General features: G+C 46.0%; 1 protein-coding gene across 1 annotated transcript in view; it reads right to left on the minus strand.

Moving 5' to 3' along the window:
• Positions 1-12,626: 12,626 nt before the first annotated feature.
• VAPB (VAMP associated protein B and C) overlaps positions 12,627-21,764 on the minus strand; it is a 61,185-nt gene continuing 52,047 nt past the window's right edge. Inside the window, exons 4-6 of the mRNA XM_079785186.1 lie at positions 19,578-19,658; positions 17,301-17,477; positions 12,627-14,843 (exon numbers count right to left, since the gene is read on the minus strand). Of these exons, the coding sequence (XP_079641312.1) occupies positions 14,685-14,843; positions 17,301-17,477; positions 19,578-19,658 (417 nt within the window). The 3' untranslated portion in view covers positions 12,627-14,684. The remainder of the gene's footprint in view (positions 14,844-17,300; positions 17,478-19,577; positions 19,659-21,764) is intronic.

Consider the following 21,764-nt stretch of genomic DNA (forward strand, 5'->3'; position numbering starts at 1 on the left):
CGAGAGGCAGGGGGGGCCCTCGTGGGGAGGAGGGTGGGTGGCGCTAACGTGTCCACGGCTGAGTGAGTCCTGTGTCTAACGCTTGAGGCAAACATGCCACCATTTATCATCAAATTTGAATCTTTTAATAAAATTAAACAGTCTGAAAAATGTTCTCACCAGTTATTAAAATCAACCAAGGGGATTATGATCCTAGAGAAATGAAGTGTCTTCCGGAAAGAGGATGAGACCAGTGGTGGCCATCGCTGGCTGGCTGTTCTGCACCTCGAGGCCGCACTATGGCCAGCCCTGGTTAAAGCTCTAGAGCTTCCAGGACACTCGGAAGAAACCCCAACTTCTTGCTCACCGTTGTCTGCGCAGTCCCACCTGCCTCCCCACTCAGGTTGCACCTGCGTTCCTTCTTCCTCTTGATCACAGCAAGCTGTTCCCCGCCACAGGGCCTTTGCACGTGCCATTGCCTCTGCCTAACACCTCTTCCCCCAGATCCTTATAAGCTTGGCTCTTTCTTCTCATTCAAGCCTGAGACCACATGTCACTTCCTCAGGTGACACCCACCACCAGCATCCCCAGAGAGCACCCTCCTCCCCTCCCTTGTCTTCTACCCATCCATCACCCTGTTGCTTTGTGTCATGCTTACTGGCTCTGGGTCCTCTGCCACAAATGTCAAAGGGAAGGACTGAGTCCGGCACTGCGACCTTTCCGAGCAGGTCCGGCAGTGCCTGGCACTCAGTGGCAGCTCAGTGCGCCAGTTAATCCGCACTGAAACCTGTGAGGAGGTCACTGCTGCCACAGGTACAGCATCCCTGGCAGGCGGCCCGACAGTGTGGGTGAGGTGTGACTGCTTCTTGCCCATGTCAGGCTCGGGAGAAAGGGGCTGGCCGAGGCCACCAGCAGCTGGGCCTCCTCTGGCCTGGCATTGGGGGTTCAAGTCCCTTGACAGGGGTGGGATTCCTGGACTGTATTTGGGGGAAGTGATTCAGGGCTGCTTTGCGGGACGTGGCGTGAGCCACCCAACTGGGAGGCCGTGCTGAGGAAGAGAAGGTTCCTGGCCCAGCCACCTGGACCCAGGCCCCTCCCCTCCGGGGCTTCTTGGTTCCGAAGCCAGGGGTGCCGGTAGAAAACAACACAGCTGGAGGCCGCTCCAGGCTCAGGGCTGAAATAAGGAGCGTGGGTTTGGGGGCTCAGGGGCCTCTCTTGGCTCCCCACCGTGAGTCTGGCTCCCCCACATACAAGCCGAGATGACTTTAATCAAAAGAGAGGAAAGTAAAACCCACAGTTCTCGTTCAGAACAAAACAAAACAAAATTAATGTTCTCCATTGTATGTTCAGTCACGTTTAAAAGGAAAAAGCCGAGCAGCTGATAATTTCACAGCGTAAGCTCCCAGGAGAGTAAATGAGCTTTTTTTTTTTCTTTTTAATAAAAAGTTTAAATTGTATACAGCTCTCAGAGGCCCATTAACTAACAGATGCTGGTTATCAAAAGAAGTTATTTCTTTGCTTTTTCTAAGCGAATGTGTTTAATCTCCCAGCGGTGCCGAGAGCGGCTGGCGGTGGCGTGACGGGGACCCTGCCACTGCGCCCTGGTCTCCTGGGGTGGGTGACTCAGACAGGATGGAGCTGCAGGGAGGGGCAGCGGCTTCCCACAGGGACCGAGTCAGGGCCGCCTCAGGGCCACTAGTGCAGCCCTGCGGGGAGAGGCCTACCCACCTCCGGGCTGACCCTGGGTAGCAAGGCCACCTCCAGTCTGCTGGCGAGCTTAGTGACTGAGAGCCGGGTTCCTGTCACACACAGGACCCATTAGGTGGAAGTGAGGACAGGAGTAAATTACCTGCCTTCACACTCAAGGAATAACCTAGCTTTCAGACAGACCCTCCTCTGACCCCCTCCCACCTCCACCCTCCACCCCAGCCAGGGGGCTCCCTGCTACTCCTAATACTTCCTGGGCCCTCCCAGGCCTTTGCATGGGCTCTGCCTCTTCCTGGAAGCTCTGCCAGCCACCCCCACTCAGCCCCTTCCCACCCCTTTGATCTTCACCCCACAGCACTTGTCAGTGAAAGTCCCTCTTCGTTCCTTTCCTGTTTCCTCATCGGCCTCTCTCCTCTAGAACGAGTTCTGGGCAGTGGCCATGTCTGTCTTGTTCCCCACTGTACCCCCAGTGTGTGGCTGGCACATAATAGGAGCTCAGCAAACACTGGCTGAATGAATAAATGCCGGGTACTGGTTGGAGGCTCAGAATTCGGGCATCAAGGTGACAACCACATACTCTAAATACTGGCTTGGAATGTTGATGTTTCTATCTTCCTTACTTTTATTTTTTTAATAAGATGGGCAGAACAGAACTCAGAGCTAGGAGCTGGAGGGTGCCTATGTTCTGCTAGCCAGGCTCTTCAGGAAGGGCATTGGGCCAACTGCCGTCCTAGAACAGACCACAGAGCCTGATGCGGGACCCCCAAGGGTCCATCTCGGGTTTCTCGAACCTGTGATGTGGGGGAGACTGGGAGACCCTGGGCCTCAACCTGGTGATTCTGGGAGCCATCCAGCCCCAGCACCTGGAAGGCCCATCACTAGTAACAGATTCAAGAGGAATCCACGATGTGTCCTAAGAGGAAGGCTTTACACAGAGAACCTCCCAGTGAGTATGGGACTTTTCCCAGTGACATAGTATTTATCTCCCAGGGATTAATAACCTACTATTCTTATTCCTATATTTGGTAATTTTTAAAAAATATATATTTTATTGATTTTTTACAGAGAGGAAGAGAGAGGGATAGAGAGTTAGAAACATTGATGAGAGAGAAACATCGATCAGCTGCCTCTTGCACACCCCCTACTGGGGATGTGCCCGCAACCAAGGTACATGCCCTTGACCGGAATCGAACCTGGGACTCTTGAGTCCGCAGGCTGACGCTCTATTCACTGAGCCAAACCGGTTTCGGCTATTTGGTAATTTTTAATTCCACAGGAGCAAAAACAAAAGTGGTCATTACTTCTGTTGAAATCCACGTGCCAGTTGAATAAGACCCACGTATATGAACGGAACACCAACATGTGGCAGGTATTGAACGGGGTGCCTGAGGAGGAAGATTCCACACTTCTGGCTAAAGTGGCCAATGGAACATATACTAGTACTTTACCTCTCCTTCCTTCTGAAGTCTCATTAAATTGCAGGAACATACTAAAAAGGCACAAATCATATGGATAAACACAAAAGAAGAAGAGAACATAGTCAACAAGAGATGTCAACAAAATTCTGGAATCTGGAAAGCTGATGGACAACGTATCATTGACAGCAGATCACAGAAAGCAGAAAAAAAGTGCTGGTTGAGAGGCAGAGCTTGAGGCAGGTCCACTCATTCCCCAATGGCCCAGGGATTGGCAGCCCAGGCCCCTGAACCACAGAAGAGCAGGGAGGCAGAAAATAGGAGGACTCGTTCAAAGTATACAATAGTAATTTTACCCCAAACCCTGTCTCTAGCCCCTGTAAGAAACCAGAAATTTAACCAGGGGATCTCTGGACTAGGAAACTGTTCCAGGGCAAGGCTCAAGCTGAAAGTAGAGGTAGTGAAGAAAACCCTACACATAAAAGTGAGGGTGCATGGCCGCCTTGTCCTTGAGAGATGGCGGCCAAGATTCTTCTGTAGAGAAACGAGCCCCAGGTAGACCAACTACAGATACTGAAAGTCCTTAGGAGGTGTGTTATAGAAACCCACCATTCCTATCCCATCTCCACCTGTGCAGGTGCCCATCAGCTTGCTAGTGCTTCACTCTACATAAGGACATTCAAGGTCACAGGCATTGGAGGAAAGCCTCCAAAATGATAAAGACACCAACCTAGTCCAAAGTGCTTAGTAGGTAGAAGATAATGCAAGCAATAGAGCAACAATAACTATACTATTCTCAGTGAAAAGAATGGTAACCTTTTAAAGACCACAACAATTTTTCAGTCCCTCTTAGAGAACAACAAAGAAGAACTTATAGAATAACACAAGAACTACAATTCTTTATTGACTTCAGAGAGGAAGGGAGAGGGAGAGAGAGAGAGAAACATCAATGATGAGAGAGAATCATTGATTGGCTGCCTCCTGCACACCCCACACTGGGGATCGAGCCCACAACCTTGGCATGTACCCTGACTGGGAATCGAACCATGACCTTCTGGTTCATAAGTCAACACTCAACCACTGAGCCATGCCAGCTGGGCAGGAACTACAATTTCTTCAGTGAAAAGAAAATATTATATAACTACCAAGACCAGGTTGCCGTCCTATATAATAAAAGCCTAATATGCTAAGTGTCTGGTCGTCCGTTCAACCAATCAAAGCGTAATATGCTAATGATATGCTAAGGCCGCTCAACTGCTCACTATGACATGCACTGACAACCAGGGGGCAAACGCTCCGACCAATAGGTTAGCTTGCTGATGGGGTCTGGCTGATCAGGACTGAGCAAGATGGGCCAGACACGCCCTGGAGCCCTCCCGTGGTCCTTCCCCGGCTGGCTAACCTCCTGCACCCCTCCCAGCCCCAATCATGCCAGCGGGTTCCCTTGGCATGGCATGAACCCTCTCACAATCTGGGACCCCTTGGGGGATGTCAGAGAGCCGGTTTCAGCCCAATCCCACAGGCCAGGTCGAGGGACCACACTGGTGCATGAATTCAGGCACCAAGCCTCTAGTAAACAAATAATAGTAACTAGAAAGGAAAGAATCCTTGCAAATTATAAATTATAAATATAATAGAAGAAAATCAAAAGAAAGTTGAAAATTAAAGCTGAAGAATTTCCTCTAGAAATTTCTTTTTAAAAGAATCAGGAATTAAAATGTCATTAGATTTCTTAAGGGCAACTCTGGAAGCTGACAGTCAGTGAATGATGCTTTCAAAATTCTCAGACTGACTTCTAACCTTGATTTTTATATTTTTATACCTAATACAACTATGCACCTGGTGGGAGGACCAGATATGTCAAGTTCTCAGAAAAATTGCCCCCCACACACCCCTTTCTCAGAAACCTGCTAAAGGATGTGTTCCACCAGAATGAGGTAGTAAAACAAAATGAAGCCAGAGATCCAGAAAACAGGGGATTGACCCAGAAGAGAACAAAGAAGGGAGTTCCCAAAATGAGAGTGAATGAAAGGTCCAGAGAGCAATGAGTCTACAAGAGAATGCAGAGCTCCAGAATGACCTTTCTAAGGAAAAACATGAAAATCACAGATTTGCTGAAGTGTGAATGTACTCAAGAGATTTCCACTCTGTCAGGGTCTAGGGCTGAATTTATGATAGATCCATAAGAAACAATGCAAAAAAAGACTGATATTTAGCAACCCTAGGGGGGAAATGGATATGTATAAAAGGGGAATGTATCATAGGACATACATAGCTGTGAACAATACTTTAGGGAATCTTGATCATGCAAAAGGATACTGACATGGCCAAAAAACACCTCTGAGAGGCAGAGGAAAGGACAGTGTGCTTTCAATGGGGTGGAGAAAAAGGTTCTTAGAGCTAGACCCTTGTCTTCCTTAGGAGGACAACAATGGATAAATATCTAAAAGTGAAAAGTCAACACTTCTATATTTTTGAACAGCCATGTTGTTCAGAAATATAGAGGATAATACAGAAGAAACAGTGCTAAATGTCCGCTTCTCACGAGATGAAGACCAGATGCTGGTTTCCATCATGAGCTGTTAGAACTATGGCTGCCCCTTGAACATGGGTACACCCACTTACATGTGAATGTTGCAATGGATACTGTAAATGTATTTTCTTTTCCTCATGATTTTCTTCATAGCATGTTTTTCTCTCTAGCTTACATTATTGTAAGAACAGAGTCTATAATACATATGACATACAAAGTATGTATCAGCAAGGGCAAGGCTTCCGGTCAAAAGTAGGCTATTAGCAGTTAGGTTTTGGGGGGAATCAAAAATTATACGCAGCCAAAACCGGTTTGGCTCGGTGGATAGAGCGTCGGCCTGCGGACTCAAGGGTCCCAGGTTCGATTCCGGTCAAGGGCATGTACCTTGGTTGCGGGCACATCCCCAGTGGGGGGGGTGCAGGAGGCAGCTGATCGATGTTTCTCTCTCATCGATGTTTCTAACTCTCTATCCCTCTCTCTTCCTCTCTGTAAAAAAATCAATAAAATATATTTTTAAAAAAAATTATACGCAGATTTTTTGTTTTACTACATGGGGGTCCCTGCCCCTAACCTGTATTGTTAAGAATCAACTGTGTTTGGCTTTTTATACTACACACATGAAATGCTTTGGTAAAAAATAAATTAAAAGTACAAAATCAAATCCGACAACAAAACCTAGAACTTCCCCTCAAACTGCTTTCAATCCAGTCAAGGGTGGACCATGGTAAGAGGTTTCTGACACTTTGGGGGGCAGACAGGGTGGAGAGGGAGCGGGTGCCCTCAAGCGGGCTGTGCCATCAAGTGGGTAGTGCCAGCTAAGGGGACAAGATAGCATTCAGAGTCTGTGCACACTGGGCTCCTTGTCAATGTCTGAGACAGGAAGACACTGGAGGGAATGCCCAGAGGGCGACAATGGCAGGGCCCTGGCTGTGAGCCAGCAGCCCCTCCCCTCCTCACGCAGGAACTGGATGACTACTCTGCGATACTGTCTATGTTTCAGTCACCTTTAGGACAAGTAGCGTGACCCCACGGAGGGGGGTTTCCCATGGGGTACGTCACACCTGTCACAGGACCCTGCAAATCCTCAGGGGGTGCACTAACAGATAATGGCCAGTCAGTGCGGTTATTTCTTTAGAACAGCTCCTTCTATTGTTCAGAAAACGCTCTGTCACAGCTCTGACTTTAACCCTTTAAAGATTACCACCATTTTCAGCCCCCCTTATAGAAGCTCCGGTGTCTGGGATGCCCAAATATGCCTCCTCTTTTGTGTCGTCTGTGAACACAAGTCAACAGGAGCCCCGCACACAAGTGTGACACAGGCATTTGGAGGAGGACAATCGTGAGCTCGCTGGTCCAGGGCACGGGTCGGAGCTCCAGGGTTTGGCTGTGGAGGCTACTTCTTTCCCTCTGCCCAACCCATGTCTATCCCCTTAGCTTCGACCCCGATTCCTAGGATAACATGGATCCCTGTGCCCACATGTGAATATGCCGAGAACCTTCGTTTCTGTGCTCTGTCATCAGCCCTGAGTGTGGTAAGCCTGTTTCCCTGACCTTATTCACCCCACATCTTCGTGAGTGTTCAAGTGGCCTTTACTCATATGAAAAGCAGCTCAACCTCATGCAAAAAAAAAAAAAAAAAATGCAAATTAAAGCTAAGCAATCACGTGCTCTCTTCAGATGAGCAAAGACACGGAAAGCAGACAACAAAGCAGACAACGCAGCCTGCAGGAAGGGCTGGGATGCGGTGGTCCTGGACCAGGAGTAGGTGCGTCCTCCCTGGAAGACAAACTAAACCACTTCTAGGAACTGTCCGGATATTCTCGCTCAGAGGGGTGTTTGCTACAGCTGTGTTTGCAGCAGCTACACTAGAAACTACAGAAATGCCCCCAGGAGAGGACTGGCTCAGTGAGTTATGGGCCCATCACACAGAGAACTACAGTGCCACTGAGCAAACACACGGATATGAAATATCTCTAACATACAAAGTCAACGCGCAACACAAACAACAGGATGGGTAGTGCATGCTGCCACTTGTAGGAAAACGCAATGGCCATGCGCACGCAGACACATGTGCACACACAGACATGTGTGCATGCAGACATATGTACTCAGAGAATCTCTTAGAGAGAGTCAAACAAGAAACACGTAAACCAACAATTTCTGGAGAAAGGAAGGGGGTTTGAGCTTAGATAAAAGCTCACTTTGTACTGTCTGCCCCTTGGCCTTGCATGAATTCTTACCATATGCATGTAGTACTTTGACAAAAGAAGCTAAAATTTTTCCACTAATATGTCAACAAGATAACATTGTGACATTGAAACTGTCAACTGTTGCTTAGGACAGGGACCACCCCACCTTGCAGCCTCTGACAGGTGTCCCACCCAGTAAGAGTGGGGTGAGGCCTGGCCCCCAAGCTATGGCTCTCTGGGCAAGAGTTTCCTCATCAGAAAATGAGGACGTTGACCTAAGCCATCTCTTAAGTCTGTTTTCTGGCGCAAAATACCTATAATCTTTCATTTAAACCAATTTTCTGTTCCTAAGCAGCAGTGGAAGAGTAGTGATGGGCTCTAGAATGTTCTCTAAAGCACATCTCAAGGCTCTTAAGCCATCCATTCAAAATAATTTTACACTGAAGCATCCCTTAAATACGCTCAGAGCACAGTTTATTGAACATAATACAGAGACTACTAGTACCAAAGTTTGTGCCTGGGCAGGGCAGGCTTCTTCGGGCTGCCACGGAACATGTGAGAGCACGCTGTGCATGTCTCCTTGGATTTGGACACAGTGGAAATACATCTCCTTCCCTCTGGCAAATGCCACGTCAAGCCAGAAAACCTCCAACCGATTACACATCAAATAACCAGGATGTCTCACAGTGGAGAATCCTTTCCTGCACCAACTTTTAAAATGAATCCCATGTCCAACTAGGAAATACAACTTAAAATACATCAAAGAAAAAATATGCAATCTAAAGCATTCGAAGACATCCTTAAAACACTAAATTCCCCAAATGTTAATGTACATTGAAGTCACAATGAAAACACGCTGTGGAGATCTCTCCAGACAGACAGAAGGATGTAAAGAAGGGAGGACAGCAGGACGTACTAAAATACTTCTTGACTCAAAGAGGAGAGGGGAGGTGAAGGGAACATTTAAAGAGAGCATTCTGAGTTTCTTATAGGAAATTCCAAATGGCAGCAGTTTATAAACGGTCTTTAAAGAGGAAACACTACCAACAGAAATGAGAGCAAAATGCATTTTTCTAGTCTACGTATAAGCTTGGATCACCTTATTGCTTACAAATGAAAACCACAAACCAATCACTCCCATTGATTAATTTCTTGGCATCTCCCACGGTAATTAACAGAGAAGGTGAACTGATAAATGTTTGCTGAATGAGTAAGTAAATGAGGAAAAGCAAGAAGCAGTTCTTCTCCACGTGGTCTCAGAATTAGACAATCAATTCTGATCTTTGATTCCAAGTAAAAGGGTCAACAGGGAAAAAAAATTTAAATGAATGCTGGACGAGAGGGTAGCAGCTGAAATTAGTTTATTTCTGAAATCCTAAAGAAAGATGGGAATGCAGGCAAAAAGAACCAGCCCTTTGGGTGTTACATGGAAAGCCATCACATCAAGGTGAGCAACACACAAGCTCATTGATCATCAGCTTCAACCGAGAAAGGCGAAGCGTCCTTGTTAGCACGGAGCCTTAATGAAATTGTGTTAAGATAGCTGATTTGTCTCCCCTGGCCGGTGTTTACTGAAGGGAAACAGAAAATAAAGGGTAATCTGTTTGGTATCAGCCAGACCTGGCTTGGGATACCAGTGAAACGAAGCTTGGGAGCCACAGCCCCACCTGAGCAGCCCCATCTGCAGCTGCCCCACCTGAGCAGCCCGGGGGCGGGGCGGGCTGGCGGGGGGGGGGGGGGGGGGGGGGGTCCTGCCGCTCATCAGAATGCAAGCGGGTGCGCAGGACAGGGAGCCCGCCTCAGGACAGCACTCACATCCATTAGCCAAATGATTAAATATACATCAACCCCTTGGGATAATGAAGTAATTGTAATGGGGCATTGTCACAGGATCAATGTTTCCGGGTTTAAAAATAAACATTAGCATTTATCTAGTAGCAGAAAACTATTATCCCCCAGTACTGTTTTATTCAACTGACATCTTTTAATCAAAGCAATCCATATCGTGGCAGCATTCCAAGGTATCATAATTGCAAATATTTATGGCAAGTGAGATAATAGCTATATTTTTGTTGCTAGCTTTGTCTTCCTTTCCTACGGATCGGATGCCAACATTTTCTAATGAATTAATTCCATTAAGAAAAAAATCCGAAGTAATTACATTAATGGGGCAGCCTCTCATCCACCTCCACGGTTTCACTTTTAACTATGATGCACAGCCGTGGGTGTGAGCACACGCCTTCTAAATTCTTCAAAATATCTCTGTAATGAAAATAAATTAAAACAAAACCTTATTTGTCAGTGGTGTCAAGCAACCCCTCAAAGGAAGGTCTGAGTCCCTTGACTTGAGCTGGGGGTGGCCTTATGCACCCCAACTAATGTTCTCAGAGGCTGAGTCTGCAGCCGGTGGGACTCGGATAGAGTAGGGTTTGGGAACCTGGCCTGAGATTTACTTTCCCAGCCTCCAAAGTTTGCCTCCGGGCCAATGCTCCGGATTAGGGCCTGCTATTACTGGCTCCCATTGGCGATTTCCCAGAGAAATGCAACCTGATTCGTGAGAGCTGAGACCGGCAGCCGGCTGTTTCCTAACCCTGGCAGGCCTCTCCTGTGGCGCCCATTCTAATGAGCTGTCCTGGCTCCCAGTTACTTTGGGCCACCATCCTCCTCACTCCCTCCCAAGACAGACTGCTCATTTGCGTCCTTGAAGCCTCAGACTCACTTCCAAGAGCACGAAGCAGAAGATGGAAACGCATTTCTTCTCTGTCTGACGTATGTTCAGTTCCAAAACCAAAAACCATCAGAAGGAAAGTCCTGATTCTAGCCACTTTCTCATAAAGCAACTACATAAGGTATGAGGGTGGCAGATGCATAAAGGTGTATACCACCAGTGTGAGATGGGGAGTTAGCTCACCGCAGCCTTCCCTGAGGTCACCTGTGTGACTCTGAGGTTGAGACAATGTCCCAGTAACTCAGGCCCTTCACGGGGGGGGGGGGGGAGGTGGGGGGGGGTACATGTGGGCTCCAAGGGCCTGATCGGATCCTCGTACTGTGAACCAGTCACCCAGGTACCCTTCAGTTAGGATTAAGTCCTACTCCATTTCAGCAACAGCAAACTCAGCCCGGGCTTACTGGAAATAGGACTCCTAACTTTTGATTCATTCCATAGTTTTACTGCTCCTCCTCTAGCCAGATGGGCTCAAAGAAAAGGGGGAGGGGAGGCTGCTCTGGGATCCAAGGCCATTGCCAGCTCAGTCTCAGAGGTCAAGGTCATTCCAGTATTCAGGTGACTTTGCAGCCCATGTCACATTTTTCTCCTTACTTTTCTCTTGTAAACCAAGAATTTCACAACACCAGAAAAAAACAAACAAACAAAACAACTTTGTAAATGGGCCAGTTCTCTAGAAAAGGAACAGAAAATGACAAATGGTATTACATTTTGGCATAGATTCAGAGTTTGCAAATATAGAGATTTGTGTGTGCAAACAATATAGGCACCATTGGAAAAATGCGAAGCTACTTACATATGGTACATGTCACACACACACACACAGCTTGTTTTCAAATTAATTCGAAAGGCTATTTAGCTCTGAGCTATCACTGCCTTCAGTTCTGTCTGACTCGCCACCACCAGCACTGGTATCTTTTGATAGCAATTCTGTTCCTAGAATTTGTTTGAAAGCGTTTAGGTTTACACGGATCACTGGAGGTTCTTCATTTTCCCCCTTTTGTGTTATGTAGGTATAAGCTAGGTATAAGCCATCTCTCTAGGCATAAACTGTCCACTGCTAAAAATCAATTTTGATTTTATCAGTATTTATTACTGCTGGTGCCAGCAGTTTAGAAAGACTAATGAGGGAAAACATGCAAACTAGGAGAGAAAAAATTAAAGCCAATCCTCACACCTACAAATTTTACAGTCTGCTCTCTTCAAGTGGTATTTTTGTATCGTGCCAAGGGAGCTTAAATTATCCATTTAAAAATTCGATCAATAAAAATTTATGGCACCCTGTTATTGCTTACATCTCAGTACTTGCGAGCTGCATGGCGGGTATTTCTAAAACAAGGGCATCAGGCTCTGAGGTGCTACGGAACCAGCGACCAACCTGCCTGCAGTGCCCAGCTCTATTCCTGGCCAGCACCTCAACCAACGTCAGCCTCGTTCTGTGCCAGTTTATTCCAATTTTCTGACTCCCACCCTCTCAGAACAGAACACGTAATAGGTCCGCGCACATCCATGTCTCTCTGCCTTATTCTCAGTTTCCCTTTCCAGAAAAGACCCCCGAAATGTGCGCGTTTCTCCAGGGCCAAGCTCTTGAGTGTTACGGCTCTTCAAGTGGCCTCTGAACCTTAGCAGAGCTGGCTCCCTCACACATTCATTCCCTTCTGACACATTCCTTACTGACCAGGACATTCAGAGAACAGCCAATCTCCCTGCCACTACCCTCACTGGGGAGTTTCCTTCTCCCACTCAGCCAAAAAGTCCCACAAAGTAACATGTTCCCCAAGTTCGAACCTCTAAAAGGGAGATTTTACAGGATGTTTAATCAGAAAAAAAAAAGAGACAACTCTGGATTTAAAATTTTGATTTTTAGCTACAAAATGCCCACATACTCTTAAGAAATTGAATACCTGCTTCCAGATGTCCACGAAACGCTGTCACGTTCAAAGACCCAAAACAGGCTTCTCAGGCACTCTTTCTAAGAACTTAGTCACCCTAGGGAGGGAGGCACCAGCAAACTACAGCCTCGAAGGCCAAATCCAACCAACTGCTTTTGTGAATAAAGCTTTATTGGAACACAGCCATGTCCTTTAAGAGCGTGCAGACACTTCTCCATAGCCACGGGACGTTTGCGGCCTTCCTAACCACTCCACTTCCCTCCAAGGCAAGGCACAGGAGGCTACAGGATTAGTCTGCTGTGGTGCCCACACCTGACACATTTCAGGCCACACGCCTTGCAGCTCACTCCCAGAACCCACATGGAAAAACCACAGAGACTCATTTACAACTGGGCAGCCTTCCATGGCTGCCTGCTCAAGTGCAACCGGTGTGACAGGTTCAGGACGTACTCAGGACGCAGAGTGACCTTACTGTGAAGACAGGAAGTTACTGACTAACCAGCCTCCCGCCTCCCAGCTAGGTCCTGACTGGATCACCAGAGCCAGAACCTCGGGCCATGCTGCCCAGCCAGACTTGGGGGAAGAGGACTCAGGGTATATGGCTTCTAAGAACTTCTTCCTGGTGATGAATCTGTCTTTTAGACCCACTTGCACACTAGACCCATTAGTCTCTTCTCTTCTGCTGGAACCAGAGGGAAGGTTTCTTTGCCCTGAGAGGCAGGCAAAGCAATCGAAGGGCAAGGAAGACCGGGGCTTACGATGTGCAGCAATTTTATTTTTAAACTCGCAATTGAAGCCAACACCCCAAATGTGTGTGCGTGTGTGTGTGTAATTAAACATATTTTCTCATGGGTATGGTACATTTTAAAATCAACCTTCCAATGACAAAATAATAATGGTGATGATAAAAATAATAATTCCTTGCATACAGCAAATATGACAAAAGGACAAAAAAAACTCTGAATTTTGGGGATTTATTTTACTTTTTTTCTTTTTAAGATGCTACATAGTCAAAACAGAATTGGGTTGGTCTTTTACGGCATAAAATGATTCCACAGTCAAACTCTCAGTTACCACGTGCTAGACGGACTACCTGGAGAGCCCTCACACACCCCTCCCTGCCCCAGCGGCTGACTCCCTCACCTAACCCTCTGCTGCCTGACTCACTGCCCGATCCCCAGCTGGACCTGTAGGACCATGCTTGTGGTTCCTGTGCTGGAAGTGTGAGTGCTGGCTGAGGGGCGGGCAGTGAGAACAATATAAAAGATCGTCTGCTCTTCTCCATTAAAAAGGGTACAATCGAGTTTACTGTTGCTACTGCAAATTTCCCTCCCTCTGACAGTTGTAAATTTTTTACACAGGAAAATACTTCCTGGCTGCTGTTCTCCAACATTCAAATGAACCGCACGTCTGTATATGCGTATGCAGAGCCCACAGCCCTCTGGCCATAATGCCAGTTTCAATTGTGGCATTAGGTAGCACAGGTGATTTTTAGGCCACAGCATTAACTATAATCTTGTGACGAGAAAACATGAGATGAAATACATTAGATAAGTTAAATATGCATTAAACATCTCGGAATACAGTTCAATCACACGACGTGAACCAACAGGAATTTAGCTTGGTCCCTTTAAGAGAACAAAGCACTGGCTTTTCCTTCCAAAGTATGGGCCAGTCGGTGCCCATGCCCACCCGTGTCCAGCACCCTGCCCATGCCACCACAGCACAATTCTTCTTGGCGGCTGACTCTGCTCATCAGTCCCAAGGAACTGATGGCCTGGGCATCACACGGACAAGAAGCCTGGGAGCGAGCGAGCAGCGTGGGCTGACTGTGGAGGGATGGTATTCCCACCACGCTGGGCTCTGGCTCCCGGGCCGGCACCCAGGCAAGGAAGAGAGTCGTGTTTTCAGAGAGGTAACCAGCGACATGGACCAACGCTACGGATGTTTAAAATGACATTTACAACATGCCATTACCATTTAATCATGGCTTCCCTTGTCATTAACAAAGATCATTCTTTTCCCCATCATGTATTATGCATTTGTATCTTTCTAAAAGATTGTTACATTGTGTTACATTTGTGTATGGGTGCACTCGCAGGCGCGCAGGAAGGGGTAATTTAAAAGGCAAGACCTGTGAGATGTCATCATACATAATTTCTTTTTATACATGGTTATGATAAATTTAAATCCCATGATACGGCGGATCCATCAATCCAAATGACCCCCCTCCGCATGCTGCCTCTACAAGGCGATCTTCCCTATGATGACACCAACGATGAAGAACAGGACCACCAGCGCGAGCAGCCGGGTGCTGAGGCCCTCCTCCTTCCCTGCTGTGGCCAACGCAGGAATGGGGCTGTTGCTCTGCGCCGTCTTCCTCATCCGAAGTCCATCTTCTTCCTGAGGGAGCAAATGCACGTTTCAGACAATCCACACACCAGAAGCGTAGTCAGCTGTACAGCTTAGCAGGGGGCTTTCACACCCACACTCAGACCCCATGATGTGGTCCAACCTCCTTATTTTGAAGCCTAGGAGGGGGCTGATTTGAGGCCAATAAAAAATATCAGAAGCCCCTCTTTTCTTCCATACATCCTATATATTTTTGCACCACAAATCCAAGCAGGGCACACCTTGGTTCCCCATGATTTACAGAAAAAAGCTCTTAAGATGGTCTAGTCTGGACACACCCACTTTCTTGGCCATGTCTCCCAGCAGCTCCTCTTCACCTGTATCCAACCCCAACCCCTCTGTCCTTCCTTCCTCTATTAAACAGGCTTCCCTAATGAAGTCATCAGTTTTTTAAATGATAGGTACCTCTCAAGGTAGGAATATAAAAATCACAAGAAACTTGGAAGTAGGGGACCTGGAAACTTTCCAATGCAGAGCTGTATACAGAGTGGGTATTTGATGAGTTACATGTAGACTGCTGGATTATCATTATTCAAATAACATGAATTTGGAATATTAAAAATGTGACTAAACTTGATACATGCATCTCAAATATTTTCTACTTGGTGCATGGATTTCCCACTGAAGAGGCAACATTGCTTTTCCTGTATATAAAGGTACCTGGCTACCTTCCTCCGCCAACAAGTGTGCAAGGAACGGCCCTTCTTCCTCCTTCACTGTCCCAGGCCCGCACCAAAGCCTTCCTATCTGCCACACAGCCATACTCTGCAGCTAGAACTCTGGCTAACGATCCACCTGCTCATCCCAGGACCCACATGCCAGCTGCACTTTCCCTTCTTCTTTTCCTTCTCTGCCTTCACATCCACCTAGTGCCTCTCAGGTCCTGAAGACAAGCGGCAGCCAGCCTACCAAGCCAACTCTCCCTGTACTTGTGGGACTGCCTGTCAGTCTATGTCAAAGTTTGTGTCTATGTCTCACTGCTATCCCTGTTCTCAGGTAACTTTTCAAGGGCAGGACTGCTCCCATTTGTACCCACAGTGCTGGGTGCACGGTAGGGCCGGAAATTTGTTGGCCAAATAAAAGAATGAAAAAACACAAAACAAGAAATCAGTGTCTGGCAGGATAAAGAATCTTCTAATGTCAAGATTGGCCTGATAATATTTTAAAGATATTCTGCTCGTGGGACATGGCCAATATCAATGCACAGTGTGATAAATGACCAGTGTTATTCGATTAACTAAAAAAAAAAATGGGCACAGCAAAATACAGCGTTTATTTTATTGGGTTTATATAGAAGCTATTTCTACCTATTTATCACTTTAAATGGCACAGAACTCTGTTTCTGAAGAGAAATATACTCAAGAAGAAGCTTTAGGCGTATCTTAGAGATTTTTAGCCAAAGAGTAAAAAGTCAGCTTCCTAATTTATTCCACTGCATGAGGCCAATGAAGACTTCTGCAGGGAAAGAAGACAGGGCCGCTTCCCAGGCACTGACAGTTTTAGACCGACCACACTGTCAGAATAAAAGAGAAGAGTTGGCGTAAATGAATTTGTTACGAGAACCGAGTGCTGTGGTAGTTAGAGAGCGAAAACCTATTACATGCTTGGGTGGCACAGCTTCAAAATTTAAGCTGCAACAAAAGTTCCTCTGATCAAATGATCAGAAGTGTTTTCTTCACTACTGTGTCTAGAACAGACACACTTTTAAAGCTGGAAGGGGCTGCAGAGGTATTTTGGGAAAGAGGTCCAGGAGATGCTGTGATTAGCACACACTAGACTCAGAGCTAGTTCAAGTCTGTTTCCACACCACCACAGGCCTCCAAGGCGGGAGCAGTGTCCATCCCCCTTCCTCTACCACCCAGTGTAGCCTGACCCTCTAGCACCAATGCCAGCCGTCTTGCCCATGGCTGGTCACGGGTTTCTCCTTCCACAATCTCCACCTATCTACTCTGACAACTTCTCCAACCTCATCACCATGCTCATAGTGTAACGAGGGCTTTATGTTCAGATTCATTTAGAATCTTCAAAAGTCAGAATTATGCCTGTGTTAAAATGGAGTAGAGGTCAGTATCTACTCTCTTCAAAAAAGATTCTCCTCCAGTGGCGATGAAATGGGATTTGAAAAGGTAAATTCCACATAACCACTGCTGCTTTATTTTTTATCTCTAATATTCAATTTAAACTAATGGAGGGTGAGAGTTTTTGTTGTTGTTGTTTTAAACCAGGGGACAAGAGTTTAAATAGACACAGGTTCTTGATGGGGGGAAGGGAAGTTCAAGGCCTCTTTGAGAAACTGATGAAAGCTATGGAATTACTCTCTGGGAGAAAAGTGTGCAAATACAAACAAGCCTACGAATTCAGGGGTTCATCAACTTCCCTCCCCAAGATCCTAGGGAAGAAGGAAGAAGCCCCCCGTTCTCAGGTTATCAGAAAAGGAAATGCTGTTACCTTGAACTGTCTGTTCTCTTCCCGCAGCCTCTGGACTTCGCCTTGCAGCCTCTTACATTCTTCCATCACCTTCTTAACTTCAGTGTCATCCAAAGAAGAGCTCAGAGATTTAGACACCGTTGATGTTTCTGTCTTTGATGCAGTTGTGGATATAATTTTATTTATTTCTACATCATGCTGTTCAGAAATAAATGAAAGCCCAAGTGTCACCAACTATGTAATAAAGGACTTTTTTATGCAAAGTAAAGTAGCTCTCAGCAACACCATACGTGGCAGCCTTTCATCCACACTGCAAGATGTCACGTTTATTTAAAAATGGATCACTTCATCTAGTCTCTTAATATTAATAATCTAAAGCAACTGGGTCCCAGAAATTATGGAGAAGGGCAAATAACCAAGTCCAGCCGAGACTAATGCTTCCGAGGAGGAGGAAAAGTCTGTATGTATGGTACCATCAGACTCCCACCATGCAAAAATTAGCATGCAGTAATTGTGCAAGCGTAGGAACTCTTACCCACAAATTACTGTCACTGTGAAGATCTGAACATCCTAGGACTGGCTGGGCAGGGGTGGGAGGCCAGGGAGGACACAGGGGGCATTTAGTTCATAAACTTAAGAGTTTGGAAGCTGGGATGAAGGTGGAATGAGTGCAGTGTCTGCAATATTTCAATTTGGGAAAGCCACATGTGCCCCCCCCCCCCATTTCCCTGTGTTATGGAATCATCTTGAGACTGACTAGGGATGTGTCAGTGTGTGTGTGTGTGGGGGGCGGGGGGGGGAAGAGGGCAGGGAGAGGATAGAAGGGGGAGCCAGTGGCGTAGAGCAGGCGTCCTCAAACTACGGCCCACGGGCCACATGCGGGTGTTTTTGCCGTTTTGTTTTTTTACTTCAAAATAAGATATGTGCAGTGTGCATAAGAATTTGTTCATAGTTTTTTTTAAAAAACTATAGTCCAACCCTCCAATGGTCTGAGGGACGGTGAACTGGCCCCGTTTAAAAAGTTTGAGGATCCCTGGCGTAGAGGCTCAGGTATACTGGGGAGAGCTGTCCTGGGTGGTGGGGTTCCAAGTAGTAACCTAGAACTACTCATCTAACTCTACTGACCTATCTAGCTCCAGCCTTTATTTTCCAGATGAGAAGAGTGAGGCACAATAAGGCAAGGCCCCAATCTACAAAGCTAATGTATCACAGCGCTGGAGCTAGGACCAGAATACAGGTCTCACAACTTCCAAAACTGACCTTCCCAGGACATAATGTGCAATTCAAAGAAACAGAATAATGATCATGTCAGTGACTGTGCAGAAAGAACATACTAAGTAGTTCTGGCACAGATCCAGAGCATTCCTGGAGGTCATTATGGGTAATGTTCTCAGAAGGTCTCAGCTATTAACAGCCAGGGTAGCTAATCCTCTGCCTAGGCTTCAAATTGTGTTTTTAATACAATTTAAGTTTTTCTGACTAGGTTGAAGGGAGTCCATACTAGCATTTCAGTCTTCTGTCTTCAACTGGAATCAAGTAAGGGCCATGCCAGGCCAATCCCTCGGTTTTATACAGAGAGAAAAGTGAGCGGCAGCCTGGGAGAAGCCATTCCTTGGATTCACCCCTCAGACAGCACAGGGGATTCTCAATGGGGGGGGGGGGGGGGGGCACATTTCACAATGTCAGGAGATATTTTCGGTTGTCAGGACTAGGAAGAGTTACCAGTATTTAGTGGGCAGAAGTCAGGCATTCTACAAGGCCTAGGACAGCCCACAGCAGAGTATGGGGCCCCCATGTTAGTCTGAAGTGGAGACCCCACCTCTAAAAGCAAGTTTGACAGCAGCAGGAAGTGGGGTTATGGGATAGAGAGGTGGTGCTGAGGGAAAGAGCAGACTGGAGAATCTTTAGGTTCTTTGTGAAACAACAGACCCTACGTGCTTAACACCTGTCTGTCAAGCACCATGATAAATGGCAAATTATTCCCTGTTTTAGTCTTACCCCATGTAAGAGCGACCTATAACTCTGCCAAGTCAAAGACGCTCTTTGGGATTTATAACATTTCCACAGCCAACAGGTTGTACTTTGCAAGGGCAAAAATTATTCCAATTAGTTGTCTCTCTGCAAGTCTTTCAAAGGCTGATTTTGTGGGGGCTCACTTATTTGTTGACTTAAGTGTTTTTTTATGCATCAGAAAGAGGAAAATAATTTGCCAACTTAAATCTTGGTTTTGCAGGAGATGGTATGCAAATAAGTATCAGCTTGCAACATTCAATTATTGTTAACTATAAATATACTTACTGGTTTATCATTTTCTGCTGGCAATTCAAACACACATCTAAGTTTTGAATCCATAAGGTCTTCTGGTTTTGCCTCCTTCCACTAAAACAATTTAAATTTAATAATCAGGATATTATAAAGCTGCTGGAAGAATAATTTTCTTCCTATAACTGACAATTTCAGAAAAATACTCTTAATGAGAAAGCCCTGATATATATCAAATAAAGAAATTAAGTCTGCTGAGATTTCAATATTTTCAACATGACAAGATTAAATATAATAGCTTTCCTGAATATTTATTACACTTCGCAAATCCCAGTCTTGCTGCCTAACTCCTCAAAGTCAACCAATGCCCCCCTGTTGCTAGTCTGTGGGAAGCACTTAGAAGAGAGAAGACCATGGCTGATGGTTGGATCCATGCTGCCAACTACCAACAGGGCACATTAACCAGCAAGCCGCCTCTGCTGCTCTCCTCCTCCGTCTGTCTGTTGGTGCAGGTGGCTTCCTGGCTAAACCCTGTTCTGGGATGCTGCACTCCTGGTTTACTCTTCCTCCTTTGGAAGTGGAAAATGGGATTCGGGTGTTCTGAGAACTGCAGCCCAGTCCATCAGAGGTTACAATGCAGAGAAGGAACAGACTCCCCCAGCCCTGCCCCAGGACCAAGAGGCAGGGGCAGCTGGAGCAACACAGGTACTAAGAACCAAGAATGAAGACAACAGGGTGTGAACTGCCAATAAACCCTGGCAGTTTCTCTGTGGAGCAGCATGCCGTTCACAGGACACCGAGGAGCATTTCACTCATGGGAAATCCACAGAAAGTCAGTGAAGATGCAACATCGATGTTCTGAGTCTGCTCCTGGGCAAACATGCATGTCAGAGCATCGAGCAGGACTATCACTGGATGCTAAGGCCGCTGGGAAGAGGACTGCTGCTGAGTCCAAGCACCAGTTTACTCAGCGCATCACAGATTCTGTTATTAACCACAAGGGGCAAATGTGCTTTGACCCTGGAGAGAGTTGGCCATCATCATTGCAACCAAGTAATCAAACTTAGTGTCACCAACAGAGGGACAATCAGCATTAAATGCCTTCTGAAATGATACATACATGACATCACATATGGAATATTCTTGCCACAAAACATTTGACCTGAATTTAATCATGAGGAAACAATTGGACAAATCGAGAATGTGGGACATTCTACAAGTCAACTGGCCTGGACTCTAAAAAATTCAAAGTCATGAAAAACTAAAAAGGTCCAGACTACTCTACCAGACTAGAACTAAAGGCCATTGGGGAACAACTGAAAAACACTGTAACGTGTGTTTCTCTGCTGGACAATATGATCCATGTTAACTCCTCAGCTGGGATAACAGTATGTGGCTGTATAGAAGACTGGCCTTATTCTGAAGCATTTAGGGGTGAAGTCTGCATCTTACCCTTAAGTGGTTCAGTAGAAAAGAAAGCTTATGACAGAAATGGAGCAGATGTGGCAAATGTTAAATGGTGAATCTAGGTAAAGGTGATATGAGTGGTTAATGTACCATTTTTTCAACTTTCTGTATATCAAAATAAAAAGAAAGATATTTTAAAATAAAATAAAAAAGCTCAAGGCTTCATTCATTAACAGTGGTTAGGTCAAGTATAACAAATTACAGGTAACTTTTCATTTTTGTATTTCCAAAAGTTCTACAATGCACATTTCATATAAACATCTTTAAAACTGGTACAAAAATTACCATGTGAAGAAGTGAGATTCACCGTGACTATAGAGAGTGCCAGACCTGTGACAGCAGATGAAACAGAGCCAGGCACTGCCAGGTGCTCTCTACACAGAGCACATTTCATCCCATGACAACCCATCAACCAGGCCCTTAACCCCATGTTACAGGTGACCAAACCCTCAAGAGAGTTAATGAAATCGCCCAAGGCCACAGTGTTAGTAAAAGGGAGACCTCAGCTCCACACCCAAGCCCATGCTCTCTTTAGTAAGCCATGCAACAAAAGCCAAATAGAACATATTCTCAGATATTCCTTATTTCATACTTGCCATACATTTTCTTGATTACATAAATTAACACGAAATGACACATCGTGTTCTAGGAAGTAAAAGTAGCCTCAATAATTGTTCTTATGCAAAGGAAGATGGCCCATTATCACTGATCTCTCTCAAACCCCCAAATAGTGGCTTCTCCTCCATTTACAGCCCC

This window comes from Cnephaeus nilssonii (genome assembly GCF_951640355.1).
Source record: "Cnephaeus nilssonii genome assembly, chromosome: 11".
Classification (NCBI taxonomy): domain Eukaryota; kingdom Metazoa; phylum Chordata; class Mammalia; order Chiroptera; family Vespertilionidae; genus Cnephaeus; species Cnephaeus nilssonii.